The following is a 20,815-nucleotide window of genomic DNA, read 5'->3' as shown; positions in this document are numbered from 1 at the left end:
AGAGAGAGAGGGAGACACAGAATCGGAAGCAGGCTCCAGGCTCTGAGCCATCAGCCCAGAGCCCGACGCGGGGCTCGAACTCACGGACCGTGAGATCGTGACCTGAGCTGAAGTCGGCCGCCCAACCGACTGAGCCACCCAGGCGCCCCCCAATCTTACCCAATTCTTAAGATACCCTTGCAAAGTTAAGAGTCTACCCAAAATGGCTAATCATGTATTCAGATTCTCAAACATTTGTCTATGCAAAATAACCACTATCCTGCTTTCCTTTGGGAAAGAGAACATGTATTTTGGTAATCTTTGGCAAAATATTGTCATCTGATGTATAGAAACTCTGATGAAAGCCCTGGATTGCACAGGAAAGGAAAGCTCCTAAAATAAAAATGATGAATTAGATTAGAGCAGACCCCTCGTGTAATACCAAAGGTGCAGAATGTGAATAGAGAGAAAAAAGTTTGTTAAAGAAGCTCTCTGTCCATATAGCCACTTCTTAGTACAGAACAAGTCTGTGTATAGTGAGCACTTGTGTATTGAACCTCTGCAGAAGTACCTCCCAAGGGATTACTTAGTGTTACATATCTTTAGTTTGATGGACAATGTTCTATGTTCTATGGCTTCTGCTGTTTTTGTTGTTGTTGTTGTCTTTTTCATTATTATATTTACCTTATTGTATATGACTCACAGACAGGCTAAGAATGAAGTTTTTGCAGGGGAAATGAAGCTGTTCATGGTGTTTTAGAGGGTATGAGACAAAATTTGCAATTTCCTTATATAGAGAGAGATATGCAAATATTTAAAAAGTAAATATTAGAGCTTCCTGATTCCGAATTGAAAAAAGTAGGGAAAGGAGTATTCATAAGTTCTTCCTGATCTTGAAAGAAAGTGCTGTGAACTCCTGTTTGTACGTGATGATGATTGTTTATAGAGCAGAGTAAGTTCTGGTTCTGGTTTTATTCCGTTTTCCCTTCCTCCACCCTGCAAAGGAAAAGCAATGATAGACAATAAGCATATACATTACCTGTTTTATGATGAGTTTAAAGTGGAATGGTTGAGTAAAATATTGAACTACACTGGTACATAACTTTAAGGAGTATAATATAGGTCTATAGTTTATGGTTTTCAGAAATATGTGTTGACTTGGAATATCAAAATGAGTTAAAATGTTATGCCTTATAGCTCATAGCGCAGATCTTCTTGGCAACCTAAAGCTCTTTATAGATGGCTGTCATTCCAAAGCAGAAATAGAAGTGTGATGAGTAGTTATATTGATTGCATATACAAAGAAAAATATCCTAAGAATTTGCAATTAAAAACATGAAAGATAAACATCATTTTAAAAAAATCTAATAACCAGACTTTATTATCACAGTAAATCTTGGTAGGAGAGAAGCTGTTTTGTGCCTTTTAACACTGATGCTCTGTATTATAAGACGATTCACATACCTTAATGTGTCTTCTGTCTGAAAGAAATTATATCAGTTTAATTATGTAAGTTTTGTGAAAAACTTAAGCTTGAAATTAATATAAATTATTACACAGTTTTCACATTCTTGAAGAGTTGTTTGGTGTCTGCACATTGTGTTGTATCAGTAGAAACGTATTTCTTAAGCGCATTCAAAACTGCAAAGCAGCTCTGACCTCAGAATGAGCGCCTTTACAAATTTATTTGAATAAAATTATATAACTTCTAATATTATGCAGATACTGTCTCTGCGGTTTATTACTTTGTTCTCCTTACAAGTGAGAAGCAAATAAGTGCTGCTAATATTTTTTTTTCCAGTGAAGCATCTGTTGTTTGAAGATGACTCTAAACATAAATAGTTTGAGTCATTTGAAGATGGGTATGTCTGTTTGCAAATAGATAGTTTCTATATATAGTCCCATGTATACTTTTGTATTGGAGATTTGGTAACAATATAATGAAAAGAATTAATATATTTTTAGTGTATATTTTTCCTAATTTTCTATAATGAAGACCGACAATGCCTTCCATAACTCAAAAGAGTATCTTAAAACTACTCAGACATGGATGGACCTCCTTTTTCTTTCTTTCTTTTTCTTATTTTCTTCCTCCTCTTCCTCTTCCTCCTCCTTTTTTTTTTTTTTTTTGATGTTGTGTGGTTGCCTGAGTCTTTTGCTTATTATAAACTCATAATTAAATAAGCTTCACTATGAAGATCCAATACTTGGAATGACTTCCTAGTTTCTGTATTCCATTCCATGCTAATGGTATGCCACTCAGTACTGGTTATAAGTAATATTTATTGAGACAGTGATCCTCAATGTAGGATTCCTTTCCATGAAATAAAATATATTTAGTCTTAAGCAAAATTACACAGATGCTCTTTTCACAGAAATTTATGGCATTTCTAGGCCATGGCTAGGACTACTGCATTTTCTTTTCTTTTCTTTCTTTTTTTGGGGAAACTTAACTAATTTACATTTCATTCAGTTTTAGAATAAATGTTTCAGTATATTCACCTCTTCTCTGTTAATTCATGTTTAGCCGTTTATTGACCATTCAACAAGAGTTTGAAAGCCTACTATGTATTAAGAACTGTGAAGAACCATGTGGATATAAAATGATAGGACAAAGGGGCACCTGGGTGGCACAGTCAGTTGAGCATCCAACTTCTGCTCAGGTTGTGATCTCATAGCTTGTGAGTTTGAGCCCCACATTGGGCTCTTTGCTGTCAACGCAGAGCCCAGTTCAGATCAGGTGTCCCCCTGTCTCTCTGCCCCTTCCCTGCTCATAGTCGTCCCCCACCCCTGCAAAAAAATAAATAAATAAAAGGACAAGATAAAAAAGATTAGGATATAGTTCTTGCCCCTAGACACCTTACTTGCCTAATGATGGAGGAGAATCAACAGGATATAAATGCTCTGACTAAAATGTGTCCAAAATCTTGGTTTTCTAAGATGGTACTATTTTTTTCTTTTTTGGCTCTCCAGGAAAATGTGGCATCCAAAATGCTTTCCAAAGGGACTACCAAGTTTTCTTTGATTATTGAACTGCAGCAAATATCTGAGTAGCTTTTTTACTGTTTCAGAACATTAGCTTTTTTTAAAATTTTTATTTGAGAGAGAGAGAGAGAGCATGCGCACACAGATGCTAGTGGGGGAAGGGCAAAGATAGAGGGAGAGAGAGAATCCCAAGCAGGTCCACACTGTCAATGCGGAGCCCGACACAGGGGTCGAACCCATGAACTGTGAGATCATGACCTGAGCTGAAATCAAGAGTGGCTACTTAACTGACTGAGCCACCCAGGCGCCCCTCAGAGTGTTACTCTTTAGTCTCACTTTCGGCTTGAAGTCAGCCAATGCTCAAAAAAAAAAAAAAAAAGGCTTCCGATATTATATGAAAGTTTGGACACCTGAATGTACTGTTGATTATACTTTATTTTACTATATTATACTTGCATTCAGTTTTTTCCTTCCATTTCAGTGTCTGATCACTCCAGTTTGTTACTGTGTTTCATGGCTATTTTGATGTTAAAGAAGTACAGAAGACGAAAACTTTTGATACTAACAGATAGTCTGGCTTGTTAGATGAAGTGCCAACCAAAACATGGGTCTTTAGGCTATTCATCTATTGCTGAATATGAAATTAGATGGCTTTCAATTTAGTAAGTTGGTCAAATCTGCCTTCTCAGATAACTGTTTATATTTCCATGGGGTATTAAATATTCTTACATATTACAAAAGGATCCTCTCTGACAGTTGTGAGTATTGTGGGTGAGTGTGTGTGAGTATTATAAGCCAAAGGAAAACAAACCATAGTGTGGGAGATGCAGGAGAGAAGCATCAAAGGAAAAGACTTCAAAAGGGAAGGGCTGGAGAAGGTGCAAGGCCTTAGGACATGTTTACACAGCTGAACGAGGCTGATGCTCGTAAGGAACACCTAGAGCCATTAACATTTGTCCAGGGCTGGATCCTCCTTCGCACCTGACCCTTCCTACTGTTATAGAAACCATTGACTCAAAATTCAACCTTGAAAAGCTAAACCATTAGACTCATTAACACACTTGCTTAGCTGACTTTATGCACGTAGTCTTTAGCAATTATCCTAATAAAAAGAACCTTCATTCTGGAGTCGGGGCCTCATTCTGACTTGAGCATGAGGATCTTCACTTAACTTTGTTTGCGGACTCATCTTTTGCGAGTCTGGCCATACTTCCAGCAACACCACAGGATATTTATATGCCAAGTAAATCAAAATTTGACTTTTGCTTTTGGGTGACAGAAGTAGCTTAATGCAGGCCAGTGCTTCTATTTAAAATAATTTATAAAGCTAACTAAAATAAACGAATCATCTCTTTGATTCATGGAGAGCTACTTAGGTAATGAGAACTAAAGGGTCTCAGACTTTGATAGGGAAGGAACCTTGGACCAGTCATCCTGCCAGGGCAGCCCTGGCACCAAGCACCCTATGGACTTCACCTGGCACATGCCCATTCCAGCTCAGGCTGTCCCTCCAGGGGGGCTTCAGTGCAGAGGGCAGCCCAAGACTCCCCTTCTGCACCTGTTCCTGCTGGCCAGTCAAAGCCATCAGGCACGTGCAGTCTACAAAGTTCCTACAGGAGACCCTCCTTCAAAATTCAGAGAGATAGCTGTGCATAATTCATAAAAATAGATACAAAGTCAAGCAAAGTGAGAGGAGTATGTTTCAAACAAAAGAACAAGGTAAAACCTCAGAAAAAGAACTAAAACAAAATGGAGATGTACAATCCATCTGATAAAGAGTTTAAAGTAATACTAGTAAAGATGCGCATCAAAGAAGAGGGAGTGAACTTAGAACTTCAACAAAGAGAAATATAAAAAAGAACCGGTCAGAACTGAAGAAAACAGCTGAAATGAAAAATACACTAGAGGGAATAAAAAGCAGATTAGAGGCCAGAAGTGGGAGTGGCAGGATATATTTAAAGTGCTGAAAGGGAAAAACTTACTCTACCCAGCATGGTTGTCATTCAGAATTGAAAGAGATAAAGCACTTCCTAGGGTCATGGTCTCAGGGTTTGTGAGTTCGAGCCCCGCATCGGGCTCTGTGCTGACAGCTCAGAGCCTGGAGCCTGATTCGGATTCTGTGTCTCCCTCTCTCTGCCCCTCCCCTTCTCATGCTCTGTCTCTCTATCTCAAAAATAAATATTAAAAAAAAAAATTAAAAAAGAGCTTCCTAGATAAGCAATGGGTAAAGGAGCTCATCACCACTAAACCAGCCATGTGAAAAATGTTGAAGGGTTTCTTTTAGTGGAAAAGAAAAGGCCATAACCAGAAATAAGAGCATATTATGAAAGAAAAATGTCACTTCTACAGGCAAATATACAGTCAAGACAATAAATGAACCACTTAAAAAGTTAGTTGAAGGTTAAAAGACAAAAATAGTAAGATCTATTACAACTACAACAACTAGTTAAGGGACACACAAAATAAAAATGTCAAGATGACAAAAACAAAACATGGAGAAGAGGGGAGTAAAGAAATTATCAGCTTAAAATAGACTGGTGTGTATATATGTATATATAATCTCAATGTATATGAAACTCATGTAACCAGAAACCTACAACAGATACACTAAAATAAAAAGAACCAACGCATAGCACTGAAGGAAACCATCAGTTGATAAAGGAAGTGACCAAGAGAAGAAACAGAGAACTACAGAAACAACCACAACACTATTAACAAAATGGCAGTAAGAACACACCTATCAATAATTACTTTAAATGTAAATAGACTACTTTAATCAAAAGACATAGGATAACAGAATGGATAAAAACAAACAAACAAACAAACAAAAAACCAAGACCCATTTATATGCTGCCTACAGGAGACTCACTTCAGATCTAAAGACACAGAATGAAAATGAAGGATTAGAAAAAGATATGCCATAGAAATAAAGAGAAAGCTAGTGTAACAATACTCATATCAGACAAAATATACTTTAAAACAAAGACTGTAAAAAAGACTGTAAAAAAAGACAAAGAAGGGCATTACATAATGATAAAAGGGTCACTTCAAGAAGAGGATATAACAACTGTAAATATATATTCAACATAGAGTCACTGAAATGTATAATGCAAATATTATCAGACATAATAGAAATTGACAGTAATATACTAAGGGACTTTAATGCCCCACCTATATCAATGGATAGGTCATCTCGATAGAAAATTAATAAGGAAACTTTGGCCTTGATTGACAGACCAGAAGGGCTTAATAGACATGTACAGAATATTTCATCTAAAAACTACAGAATACATTTTCTTTTCAAGTACACACAGAACAGTCTGCAGATCACATTAGGCCACAAAAGAAGTATAAAATTCAAAAATGAAATCATCAGGTATTATTTTTGACCACAATGGGATATCTAGAAGTTAGTTACAAGAAGAAAACTGAAAAAAACACAACACTTGGACACTAAATGATGAAGAAATCAAAGAGGAAATAAAATCACACCATGAGACAAATGGAAACAAAGCTTTCCAAAACCTACTGGAAGCACCAAAAGCCACTGTAAGAGGGAAATTCATGCCACCACAGGCCTATTTAAGAAATAAGAAAAATCTGAAACATTCTTAACTTTAAACCTAAAAGAACTGAGAAAGACGAGCAAACAAAGCACAATGTTAGTGGAAGGAAGGAAATGATGATCAGAGTGGATTAAATGAAATAAAGATTTAAAAACTACAAAAAAGGTCAATGACACTAAAAAGTAAATAAAACTAGGGGCAACTGGGTAGTTCAGTTGGTTGAACATCAACTCTTGGTTTCAGCTCAGGTCATGATCTCACGGTTTCATGAGTTTGAGCCCCGTGTTTGACTCCACGGACAGTGTGGAACCTGCTTGGGATCTCTCCATCTCTCTCTCCTGCCCCTCCCTGGCTTGCTCTCTCTCAAAATAAATAAAACATAAAAATAAAAAAAAAACTAAAAGTGTCTTTGAGAAGATCAACAAAATTGATAAACATTTATTTAGACTCAAAGAAAAAGAGATTGACCAAATAAATCAGAAATAAAAGAGAAGTTGTAACTGATACCACAGAAGTACAAATGATCATAAGAGATTACTACACACAATCATATGCTAATAAACTGAACAATTTATAAGAAATGGATAAATTCCTAGAAATTCCATCACTCTTTGAAGACTGAATCATGAAGAAATAGAAAATCTGAATAAAAAAAAAATTAAAAAAAAATCTGAATAGACGGATTACAAGTAATGAAATTGAAGTAGTAATTTTAAAACTCTCAAAAAACAAAACTCGAGGACCAGATGGCTTCACAGGTGAATTCTACCCAAATATTTAAAGAAGAGTTAGGACCTGTGCTTCTCAAATTATTCCAAAAAATTGAAGAGCAAGGAAAGCCTCCAAATTTATTCTGTCAGGGCAGCATTACCATGATACTGAAAGCAGACAAAGACATTACAAAGAAAAGGAAACTATAGGTCATCTCTCATGAATATAGATGCAAAAATCCTCTATGAAAATTAGCAAACCAAGTTCAACAATACATTTAAAAGTGTTATACATCACAGTTGGAAGTGTGAATTATGCAGGGAAGCAAGGATGCTCAACATATGCAAAACAGTTAATGTGATATTTATAACACATTCACAAGATAAAGGGTGAAGCCCATGTGGTCATCTCGGTAGATGCAGAAAAAGCACTTTAAAGGGCAACATTCTCTCATGATAAAAACTCAGCAAAGTTGGTTTCAAGGGAACATATTTCAGCATAATAAAGTCTATATATGACAAACCCACAGCTAACATCAAACTTAGTAGTAAAAACATGAAAGATTTTTCCTCAAAGATGACAAAGAAGACAGAGATGCCACTCTTGCCACTTTCATTCAATGCAGTATTGGAAATGCCACAGCAATTAGCCAAGATAAATAAAAGTAAAGAAATAAAACTATCATTTGAGTTGATACAGTACTGTATGCAGAAAATCTTAAAGCATCCACCAAAAAACTATTAGAACTAATGAATGAATTCAGTAAAGTCCTAGGATAAAGTTAGTGTACAGAAATTGTCATATTTCCATACACTAATAATGAGCTACAGAAATAGAAATTAAGAAAAAAAATCCCATTTATAATTGCATTAGAGAGAATAAAATACCTAGGATAAAAATTAACCAACATGGTAATTCTGAGGACTGTTTAAGACGTTGATGAAGGAATTTTGGAAGACACAAATAAATGTAAAGATATTCTGTGCTTATTGAATAGAAGAATTAATTTTTCTAAGATGCCCATACTTACCCAAAGCAGTCTACACAGTGCAATTCCTATGAAAATACCAATGGCATTTTCCACAGAACTAGAACAAAGCATCCTAAAATTTCTATTGAATCACAAAAGACCATGAATAACCAAGATATTGGCATAAAAACAGGTGCATAAACCAGTGGACTAGAACACAGAGCCCAGTAAATAATCCACACATAAATGGTCAATTAATCTATGTATGAAGGAGGCAAGAATGTACAGTGGGGAAAAGACAGTCTCTTCAGCAAGTGGTCTGGGAAAACTGGGCAGCTACACAAAAGAATGAAACTGGAAGACGTTCTTACACCATACACAAAAATAAACTCAAAATGGATTGAAAACTTCAATGTAAGATCTGAAACCATAAAACTCATAGAAGAAATCATAGGCAGTAAGGTGTTGGACATCAGTCTGAGCAAATTTTTTGGATCTGTCTTTTCAAGCAAGGGAAGCAAAATAAACAATTAAAATTAAATTAAAATAAACAAATGGGATTTCAGCCTTTTTTCTGCACAGCAGAGGAAACTAGTAGCAAAATAAGAAGGCAACCTACTGAATGGGAGAAGTTATTTGCTAATCATTTACCTGATAAGGGCTTAATATCCTAAATATATGATGATCTTACACAATTTAATATCAAGAAAACAATCCAATTAAAAAATGGGTGGAGGACTTGAATAGACATTTTACAAAGAAGATAGATTGTGAACTACAATAAATTAAAAGATACAGATTGTCAACAGCACATTCAACAATGTTCAACATCACTAATCGAAGAAATGCAAATCAAAACCATAATGAGCTATCAGCTCACACCTGTCAGATTGGCTATTATCAAAAAGACAAAAAGTAACAAGTGTCGATGAGGACACAAAGAAAAGGAAACCCTCATATAGTGCTGGTGGGAATGCAAATTGGTATGGTCTCTATGGAAAACAGTATGGATGTTCCTCCAAAACTTAAATATAGGAATATCAGATGATTCAGCAATCACACTTCTGAGTATTTATCCAGTGAGAAAGAAAACACTAACTTGCAAAGATCTATATACACTTGTGTGTGCATTGTGGCATTATTTACAATAGCCAAGATATTTAAGCAGCCTAAACAGATGAATGGATGAGGAAGATGTGGTGTGTGTGTATATACTGGAATGCGTGTTTATTATGTATATATAATATGTGTGTGTATATATAATATATGTATATATAATATGGATGTATACATTATATGTGTATGTAAACATATATGTAATGGGATGTCTATATAAATACTGGAGTATTACTCAGCATATGCATCCCTTTGTTTATCACAACGTTCTTTAAAATAGCAAAGATATGGAAGTAACCTAAATGCCCATTAATAGATATGTGAATAAAAAAGAAGTGGTGTATATATTCAAGGGAATATTATTAGTCATAAAAAGAATGAAATCACACCATTTATGACAAAATGGATGGGCCTAGAGTCTATTATGCTGAATAAGTCAGAGAGAAAAGTACCATATGATTTTGCTTATATGTGGAATCTAAAAACCAAAACAAATGAACAGGCAAAACAGATACAGACTGGCAGATACAGGAAACAAACCGGTTCCCAGAGGGAGATGCCGGGTGACATGCATACTAAATCGGGGGGATTAAGAGGTCAAAACATCCAGTTATTGAGTTAGTCATGAGGATGTAGTGGACAGCATGGGGAATACAGTAAGCAAAATTGTAATGACTTTGTATCTTGACCGATGGTAACTAGATTTAGTTAGGATCACTTCGTAATGTATACAAATATTTTACTACTCTGATGTACACTTGAAATTAATAGGGATTGTATGTCAATTATACTTTTTAAAAATGAGGCAGAATTTATTTGGCTTCTGCAGCCGCTTTTATACTGGAGTCAATTGCTGATTTGGGCAAGAATTGAAAATCCAGTCCAGGTCCCAGCAAAGGGGTACTGTAGAGAAATGGAAAAATAAGCATATCTTTTGGTACAAATTTCATTATTCTCAAGCACAGTCCGGTTGTTTGCTGATGGACAGTGGCTGAAAGCCCTCAGCATCAAGTCTCAAAAGCAGAGTATTTTTCAGTCTTGGGTTTAAAACGGATGTGGGAGCCACCTGTCTTTGAAAATCCTGTCTGAGTTCAGTCAAGAGAGATGGTGCTTTATCGGGGCCATTACCCGTGACTCAGTCATTACATTCCTTGATTGGGTTAAGGCGATTACACTTTACTAATAAATTTGACAGTATTAAAACAGAAATTAGACCATTTTATCCATTCATCAGTTGATGGACACTTGGGCTGTTTCCATTAATTAACTGTCATAGATAATGCTACTATAAACATTGGGGTGCATATATCCCTTTGAATTAGTATTTTTGTGTTCTTTGGGTGAATACCTAGTAGTGCAATTGCTGGATTGTAGGGTAGTTCTCTTTTAAATTGGAGGAACCTCTATACTGCCATACTGTTTTCCAGAGTGGCTGCACCGGTTTACATTCCCAGCAACAGTGCACAAGGTTCCCCTTTCTCCACATCTTCGCTGATACCTATTGTTTCTGATGATGTTGATTTTAGCCATTCTGACAGGTGTGAGGTGATACTCGTAGTTTTGATTCATATTTCCCTGATGATCAGTGATGCTGGACATCTTTTCTTATGTCTGTTGGCCATCTGTATGTCTTCTTGAGAAAAACGTCTATTCAAGTCCTCTGCCCATGTTTTAATTATTCATTTGGGTGTTGCATTTGATAAGTTCTTTATATATTTTGGATACCAACCCTTTATCAGATGTGTCATTTGCAAATATCTTCTCCAGTTCCATAGTTGCCTTTAGGTTTGTTGATTGTTTCCTTCGCTGTGCAAAAGCTTTTTATTTTGATGAAGTCCCAATAGTTTATTTTTGCTTTTGTTTCCCTTACCTCAGAAGTATCTAGCAAGAAGTTACTGCGGCCGCTGTCAAAGAGGTTGCTGCCTATGTTCGCCACTTGAATTTTGATGGTTTCCTGTCTCACATTTAGGTCTTTAATCCATTTTGAATTTATTTTTGTATATGTTGTAAGAAAGTGGTCCACTTTGAATCTTTGGTATGTTGCTGTCCAGCTTTTCCAACCTCATTTGTTGAATATTTTCTCCTGCTTTGTTAAAGATTAATTGACCATACAGTTGTGGGTTCATTTCTGGGTTTTCTATTTTGTTCTGTTGATCTGTGCACCAGTACCATACTGTTTTGATCACTACACCTTTGCACTATAAATTGAAGTCTGGAATTGTGGTGCTCCCAGCTTTACTTTTCTTTTTCAAGTTGCTTTGGCTATCTGGGGTATTTTGTGATTCCGTACACATTTAGGATTGTTTGTTTTAGCTCTGTGAAAAGTGCTGGTGGTATTTTGATAGGGATTGCATTGAATGTGTAGATTGCTGTGGATAATAGAGATAATATAGACACTTTAACGATATTTGTTCTTCCAATCCAGTCCATGAGCATGAAATGTCTGTTTCTTTGTTTCATCTTTGATGTCTTTCAAGAGTGTTTCATAGTTTTCAGAGGCTACAGGTCTTTCACCTCTTTGATTAGATTTATTCCTAGTTATCTTCTATCTTATTTGGTGCAGTTGTAAATGTCTTTCTGCTGCTTCATTATTGGTGTATAGAAATGTGCCAGGTTTCTGTACGTTGATTTTGTATTCTGCAAATTTGTGTATCAGTTCTAGCGATTTTTTTTGGTTGAATCTTTTGGGTTTTCTACGTACAGTATCATGTCATCTGCAAATAGTGAATGTTTGACCTCTTCTTTGCCAGTTTGGGTGCCTTCTATTTCTTTTTGTTGTCTAATTGTTGTAGGTAGGAATTCCAGTACTATGTTAAATAACAGTGGTGAGAGTGGACATCCCTGTTTTCCTGACCTTAGAGGAAAAGCTCTCAGTTTCTCCCCATTGAAAATTAATATTAGCTGCAGGTTTTTCACATATGGACTCTATTATGTTGAGGTATGTTCTTGCTAAACCTACTTTGTTAGAGTTTTTATTATGAATCGATTTGTACTTTATCAAATGCTTTTTGTGTATCTAAATGATCATATGGTTCTTATTTCTTTTATTAATGTAGTGTATCATGTTGATTGATTTGAGAATAAATGAGCTTTTAAGTATTGCTGGATTCTCTTGGCTATCATTTATTAAAAATTGATGTGTTTCTGTTCATCAGAGTTATTGGTCTGTAGTTCCCTTTTTTACTGTAGTCTTTATCTGCTTTTGGTATCAGGGCAACGTTAGGCTCATAGAATGACTTTGAAAGGTATCCTTTCTTTTCTATTTTTTTGGAATAGTTTGAGAAGAATGGATACTAATTCTTCTTTAAACGTATGGTGGAATTCACCTGAGAAGCCATCTGGTCCCGGTCATTAGTTTGTTGGGAATTTTTTGATTACTGATTCAGTTTCTTTGCAAGTTATTGATCTGTTCCAATTCTCTGTTTATTCCTGTTTGTTTTGGTCATTTATGTTTCTAGGAACTTACCCATTTCTTCCATGTTGTCCAATTTGTTGGCATATAGTTTTTCATAATACTCTCTTATATGGTGTTGGTTATTTCTCCTCTGTCATTTATGATTTTATTTATTTGGTTCCTTTCTCTCTTTGGTAAGTCTGGCTGGAGGTTTACCAGTTTTACTGATTTTTTTTTTTTTTTTCAAAGAACCAACTCCTGGTTTCATTGATCTGTTCTATTGTTTTTTTGTTTTGTTTTTAGTTTCTAGATAATTATTTCTGCTCTGATCTTTATTATTTCCTTCCTTTCGCTGGCTTTAGTCTTCTTTTATTATATTTTTTTCCTAACTCCTGTAGGTATAAGGTTAGGTTCTTTGAGATTTTTCTTACTTCTTAAGGTAGGCCTATATTGCTATATATTTCCCTCTTAGGGCCACTTTGTTACATCTCAAAGGTTCTGGACTTTTGTGGGTCTCCCCCCCCCCTTCATTTGTTTCCTTGTATTTTTTAAAAATTTCTTCTCTGATTTCCTTGTTGACCATTCATTGTTTAGTAGCCTGTTTTTTAATTTCTATATATTTGTGGTCTTTCCAGATATTTTCTTTTGGTGAACTTCTGATTTCATAGCATTGTGGTCAGAAAAGTTGCATGGTATGATTTCAGTTTTTTGTATTTATGGAAGCCTGATTTGTGACCTAATCTGTGATCTACTCTGGTGAATGTCCCATTGGTACTTGAAAAGAATGTGTATTCTGCTGTTTTAGGATGGAATGTTATGAATATATCTGTTATGTCCATCTAGTCCAGTGTGTCATTCAAAGCCATTGGTTCCTTATATATTTTCTGTTTAGATGATGTATTAATTTAAATGGGGGTGTTAAACTCCCCTACTTTTATTGCCTTACTATCGATTAATTCCTTTTATGTTTGTTACTCTTTTATATATTTGGGTGCTCCCATGCTGAACACATAAGTATTTACAATTATTATATCTTCTTGTTGGATTGTCCCCTTTATTGTGATATAGTGCCCTTTGTCTCCTAGTACAGTCTTTGTTTTAAAGTATAGTTTATCTTGGGGCGCCTGGGTGGCTCAGTCGGTTGAGCGTCCGACTTCAGCTCAGGTCACGATCTCACGGTCCGTGGGTTCGAGCCCCGCGTCGGGCTCTGGGCTGATTGATGGCTCAGAGCCTGGAGCCTGCTTCCGATTCTGTGTCTCCCTCTCTCTCTGCCCCTCCCCCGTTCATGCTCTGTCTCTCTCTGTCTCAAAAATAAATAAACGTTAAAAAAAAAAAAAGTATAGTTTATCTGATAAAAGTATTGCTACTCTAGCTTTATTTTGACCTCCATTTGTGTGATAAATGTTTCTCCATACCCTCACTTTCAGTCTGTAGGTGTCTTTAGGTCTAAAATGATTCTCTTGTAGGTAGCATATATATGGATCTATATGTGTATCTATAGTGTTTTTTTAACCCATCGTGACACCTTATATTTTTTGATTGGAGTGTTTAGTCCATTTACATTCAAAGTAATGATAAGTGTTTATTGCCATCTTAATACTTGTTTTGTTGTTTCTGGAGATTTCTGTGACCCTCTCTTGTTTCTGTCACTTTTGGTGTTTCCTTTCCACTCTGAGTCCCCTTTAATATTACTTGCAGGGCTGATTTAGTCATCACGAACTTCTTTAGTTTTTGTCTGTGAAACTCTTTATCTCTCCTTCTAAACTGAATCACAGCCTTGCTGAATGGAGTATATTTGGCCGTAGATTTTTCCCACTCAGCACTTTGAGTATATATACGATGCCACTTCCTTCTGGCATGCCATATTTCTGTTGAGAAATCTTCAGCAGTCTTACCTTGTAAGTTAAGGACTTCTTTTGTCTTGTTTGTTTTAAGACTTTTTCTTTACCAGTAGATTTTGCAAATTTAATTACAGTATGCCTTGGTATTGGCCTCCATTTATTGAGTTTGATTGGAGTTCTCTGTGCCTCCTGAATCTGGATGTCTGTTTCATTCTCCAGATTAGGGAAGTTTTCTGCTATTATTTCTTGAAATAAATTTTCTGTCCCCCTTTCTCTCTCTTCTTCTGGGACTCCTATAATATGAATGTTACTACACTGGATAGAGTCACTGAGTTCCCTAAGTCTGTTCTCATGTTCCATAATTCTTCTTCTCTCTCTCTTTTGTTCACCCTTATTTTCCATCATTTTATCTTCTAGTTCACTAATTTGTTCCTCTACTTCTTCCAGCCTGCTGTTCATTGCATCAAGCCTGTTTCCAATCTTGGTCATCACATTTTTCATCTCTCAGGGATTCTTTTTTTTAACTCTTTTATCTCTATGGTAAGGGTCTCCCTGATGCCTTTTATTCTTTTCTTAAGCCCAGTGAGTTGCTTTAAATTCTCCATCAGGCACATTACTTATATCTGTTTTGCTTAGCTCTCTGGCTGTCGCCTTATCTTGTCCTTTCCTTTGGGATGCATTCCTCTGTCTTGGCACTTTGGTCTAAGTCTCTGCCTTCATCTGTGTATTAGAAAAGCCCGTTATGTTTTCTGCTGTTCAGCATAATGGCCTTATGAAGAGGAGATCATGTAGCACTTTAAGGAGTGTCTCTGGTGTGTGGTGCGTGCACTCTGCTGTTGTATTGTGGCTGCTCTAGCCTTCAGGCTGGTCGTCTGCAGGGGCTCTCCTCGCCTGCTGTGGGCAGTGGTTGGTCCTTGGCCTAGATGCGGCAAGTTTTAACTCTGGTGAAATGAGACCGGACGCCACCCTACCAGAACTGAAGCCCTGCAGAACTCTCTGTTAGGGGGACGTGGTGTGAGCAGGGATTTGTGCTGGTCTGGGGGAGGGGGCCCGCTCCGTTGGAACTGAGGCAAGCTTGACCGAGAAAGGCAGTCCCACCAGAGCGCAGGGGTGTGGGCTTGGTGTAAGCAAGGCAAGCAGTCAGTATCAGAGCTGCGCTGCTTCCAGCAGGTGGTGTGTGTTTATGCTGAGGGGTGATGGAGGAAAATGGCTCCAGCCAGGTTGTTTGCCAGCCGTCTCTCCAGGAACAGGAGAGCTCTATGTCAGCCAAGTCCTCTGACCTTTACAGCTCTAGGCTTTAGGTCTCACGGTTGCAAGAACTCAGGAAATTCAGTCCCTCTTGTTTTCTAAGCTAATGACTTTGGAAAACCATTCTCCTTGTTTTTTCCCCCTTTTCACGCTTGCTTACCCTCCCTCCCTCCCTTTCTTCCTCCTTCCCCTTCTCTCTCGCTCGCTCGCTCTCACTCTTTCCTTCAGTATGACCTCTTCTCTCCCTTTAGTTGTGGAGTTCTGTCAGTCTTCAGGTCAATTTTTGGGGTATTCAGGATGCTCTGATAGTTAATCTAGTCATGTTCATGGGACGAGAAGAGCCTAGAGTCATCCTCCTCCACTGCCTTCTTCTCTGAGTTGAGGTCTGTATATTTAAATGGGTTAAAAACATTCTTCATCTTCACTATTTTATAATATATACAATTGCCTTCAACTATGAATCTAGGTGGTTAATAACCTATGCTTTGGACTGTCTTTGGTTAGGACATATCAGATTGCCACTATGCCAGATGCTTTATATATGTTATTGAATTTAATCATTAACATTTTTAGCATGATTTTTATGCCTATTTTATAGATAAATATGAGAAGCCAGAAAATAAATAACTTACCCAAAGTCCCACAGTTAGTAAGTGAAAATCATGCCAATGGGTGAACTGATACATGATTTTTTAAATTTAGTTTCATGACCATTATATTTTTAAAATTCAGTATTCTGATATTCTTTAACTCACATATACACTGTTTTTCAGTGTATAGTCTTTGCTATGACTTCTGGCCAGATGTGGAATCATATCCGTGGACCTCCGTATGCTCATAAGAACCCACACAATGGACAAGTGGTAAGTGTGTGTTCTAAGCATCCAAATTTTGCACTTTAATCTTGTTTATATAGGGATCAGAAATTATGTTTACTATTTAGTGAGAAAGGATTTTATTTATAAATTATAAGTTTGTTCTTTCTCTTCTAATACTACCTCTGCTATATACATACACATATATACAATATATTGTTCTTGGGATGAGGACTGCTTTGCTGTTTAAGAAAATTAATGTACTGGGCCACCTGGGTGGCTCAGTTAGTTAAGCATCCGACTCAGTTTCAGCTCAGGTCATGACCTAACGGTTTCGTGAGTTCAAGCCCCACATCAGGCTCTGTGCTGATGGTGCAGAGCCTGCTTGGGATTCTCTCTGCCCCTCTCCTACTCATGCTGTGGCTCTCTCTCTCTCAAAGTGAATAAATAAACTTAAAAAAGAAAAAAACATTAGTGTTCCTACCATATCGAATAGACATTCATAACCTACTCTTTCAACTTTACATATTGCTATGGTAATAATATGTAATGCCAGCAGAGGAAATAGGAACAGTTTGTAGTCACTGTCCTATCAGTAGTAAATTTAATTTAGTTCAGAAGAGAGTAATTAAAACATCATTATGAACTCTGGTAGTCCTTGTATTAGAATGCTAACAATTGTTTGCTACAAAATTAAAAGTGACGTTAATGAAATCAGTAGCCAAGTTAACATTAGTAACTACTACTGAATTTACTTATTTTATTACTTTCCTTTTTTAGGGTATTGTTTTCAGGAGGATTATTTCGGGGTTTTTTTGTTTTTTTTTTGTTTTTTTTTTGGTGAATGGGATATATTGTAATAGATCAACTATCTTTGGGGCTTAGTATTTATTAGGTTGGTGATGATTAACTGTTTTAAAAATGTAATTTTTTCTGTAACTTTTTCATTGGAAAACATACAGATTTTGAGAAAATAATGTCATGACAACCCTCATATACGCATGGCCAAACAATTACTAGCTCATAACCAATCCTTGTTTCATCCAGTCCCCCGCTCCATTCTCTTCACCTGCTGTTGGATTCTTTTGAAAGAAGTGCTCAATGTCATTTCATTTCATACAGAAATACTGTAGTAAGTATCCCTAAAAGATAAGGCCTTTGAAAATCATAACCATGTTACTGCAATCACCTAGGATAATAAATTCTTAATTTCTAAAATTGTGGTTCTGAATAAAATTTTCATATGGCAATATAGTTATAAATTCTCTATAAGTATAGATGATAACATAACCTTAGGAGATTTATTCTTCACTGCTCACAATACTTGAAATATGTTTAATATTAAAGCCAACAAGTTATTTATTTCTTCTTCCTACATTGTGACTTTCTTTAAACTTCTTTGTGTAACTCTATAATATAAGGATATAATACACTTTATTCAATTGCCTGTTCCTTGACTGCCCAGTCAGGTTTTAAGGACTAGTTGCTAATTGCCAGGTTAGATACTACATAATAATCAATTTGGCCTCATATTTTTGTGAACGTACTGAGATTTCTCCTAAAGATGGCAATGATACGGAGTCAGAGTTAGTTTCTTTGGATGCTCAGCTGCCGTCGTCATTTAGACATGGGTTTTGCTACGTGTATGTTTTTGAAGTCTGTCACTACTTAGAAGAATTGAATGTTTTTAATATTCAAATTGAATTATTTTAAAGAAAAATAATTGGAAATATTTTTCAAGCAAGTCTTTCTGACCATCCTGTTGGAAAGTGTAGTCCTTTCTTTCTCCCCAGTGCCCGCACTATCTCCCTTTTCTGTGTTAATTTTTCTTCATAGCACTTTATCATCTTCTAACATGCTGTGTTATCTACTTATTTTGTATTATTTTTGTGTGTGTCTGACTTTTGTCATGACACCAGTAAGATACAAGCACCCGACAGCATGACTTTCTATCGGTTTTTGTCACTGATATTTTCGTATTACATAAAGAACGTCCTGACACAAAGATTTGCTCACTGTTATGTTCATGATACCTAAACATGTAAATTTAGGAAATCTTCTAAGTTTATCATTACTGTCTTTTAACATTCTTTTAAAAGAATATTCCTTAGGTTGAAAGCATTAAGCATTGCTTTTTATATTGTTCGATTTGTTCAAGTATATGGAAAATTAATCAACATTCCTATGAAATGTGGTAACTTCAGCGGTTTTAGCTAGGATCCCTATAATAAAATACATAATTATAAGAGAAAAACACATTTATTAACATGTATACCGCCTGCATACATAGGAGGTACTCAGGGAAAAATTTGTAAACACACAGAGATGACTTAACGTACATGCTCAAATACCATCGTTAGTGAAAGAGAGACAGAAATGTGTGGAGGGGAGGCCACTTTTGTGGAGGTGACCAGGAAAAGTAAGATGTGTTACGCAGATTTAAGTCACAGGTGCCTTCCTTCCATTCATAAGGGTCTAAAGTTGTCTCCAGAAATTTACCTTTGTCCTTCCTGGTAAGGGGAGAGGAGGGACACCTTTGTAGATGTATATGCTGCTTTTAGCCAGATTGGGGAGGGCAGAATGCTTTTGTTGTATCTGCTTGTTGGTTGCCTTCAGCTCAAAATAATCCTTATGATGGGGGAGTATGGGGCAAGCTGAGGGCAAAATATGGGCTGACACACTGCCTCATCCCCAGGTGGAATATGTGTGATATTCCTAGGACACCCCTGGCTGCCCAAGAACAAAGGAACGGGGTTTAAGTGCTTGGCCATGATAATGTGGGAGACTAAGGCAAATGAAAAACTAAATTCCCTTACTACCTGTAGCCCATTGAGAAGTCCTTGAAACTGGCAGAGTGACCTCCCTCTAGGAGCTAGCTACCTCAGTGATGACACTTTGCCAGCGGCAAAAGAGAACCTTAGTTTAACATTATCCCAACCTGGAGGATCCTGTAAGTCTACTTCATTTTTCTCACTGCCCCAAGATATTTGCTGGCAATCAGACTCCAGGCTTATGCTCCGCCTCCATATACATCTGAAGGGTCCCATGACTGAGGTTTTATTAAACGGTGATAAATGGCGTTTCCCTAGCAACAGCTAGCCCCTCAAGGTCCTGGAAACTTGGCGTCCAAAATTTCTTAGAGAATAACTCTATCCCTGACCTCCTCCCAACCAACCTGAGGGTGTATAATGAGTTACCCATCACAACCCTAAGGGGTTGTGTACAACCAGGAAGAGTACAGCTCTTCCTGCCCATGAGTCCTGTCCCCATGCTTTAATAAAATTACCTTTTTGCACCAAAGACATCTTCCAGAATTCTTTCTTGGCCGTCGGCTCTGCACCACCCCACCATGCTCCCAAAACTTCCATCATTGACACCAGTGGCATATTTTGAAGTGTCATTTTCTGCTACCCTTCATTCTTACTGTAATCTCTATTAATATTTCAACTACTGCTTTTCTAATACATGTAGTTCACTGTAGTTTACATGTAGTTAATACAAAACATGTAGTTCATTATTCCATGTAGTTTACTGGAGTAAGCTTCTAAAATGTTTGTGCTCATAGCGGTGATGACGGTGGATATGACCTGTTGCTTACTCAGTGCATGTGAGGCATGACACTTCATAGCTGAATATTTTGGGCTACCAGATGAGTATTCCTGAAACATAACTTGTTATAGGTATAATATTAATATGTGTGTGGAACTGAGATACCAGTATCTCAAGAGCCTCTCCATTTCCTGACTGTTACAATTCTGCTTTTTTACCTTGGTAACTCTACTGCTTTGCAAAAAAACCTCAGTATTAGCATGTTTGCACTGTTGCTTGTTTCCTAAATATATGCTTTATTTTGCTGCTTTCATTCCTGGAGTGTTCTCTGTATCTCTCAGATCTCACCTGATTTGCCATCCTGCTGAGATGTGTTAGTTCTTAATTACATTGGAAGTGCTCCCTACTTTCTTTATATATCTATTAACATGTAGTTAGTCCACTTATATATCTATGCATTTTTAGTATATTTTTTTATTGATTCATATATCCTATTTTTTACTTTATTGTTTTATGTTTCAAGTTTTTATTGAAATTCCAGATAATTAACATACAGTGTAATACTAGTTTCAGGACTAAAGTGATTCATCACTTACATGTAATACCCAGTGTCCATCATAACAAGTACCCTCCTTAATGCC

At 36.6% G+C, this 20,815-nt stretch overlaps 1 protein-coding gene across 8 annotated transcripts in view; it reads left to right on the top strand.

Moving 5' to 3' along the window:
* Nucleotides 1–20,815, top strand: part of TUSC3 (tumor suppressor candidate 3) — a 305,126-nt gene that overhangs the window by 177,731 nt on the left and 106,580 nt on the right. For 7 of the 8 annotated variants that reach the window (XM_058720115.1, XM_058720108.1, XM_058720113.1 and 4 more), the window contains exon 6: nucleotides 16,584–16,673. The exons of the other annotated variant lie outside the window; for it this stretch is intronic. In XM_058720115.1, coding sequence (XP_058576098.1) covers nucleotides 16,584–16,673 — 90 coding nt within the window. The remainder of the gene's footprint in view (nucleotides 1–16,583; nucleotides 16,674–20,815) is intronic. 8 annotated transcript variants of the gene reach the window in all.

Source organism: Neofelis nebulosa, chromosome 3, assembly GCF_028018385.1.
Source record: "Neofelis nebulosa isolate mNeoNeb1 chromosome 3, mNeoNeb1.pri, whole genome shotgun sequence".
NCBI lineage: Eukaryota > Metazoa > Chordata > Mammalia > Carnivora > Felidae > Neofelis > Neofelis nebulosa.
Note: the sequence above shows the minus strand (reverse complement) of the source record. Positions and strands in the feature narration are given on the sequence as shown.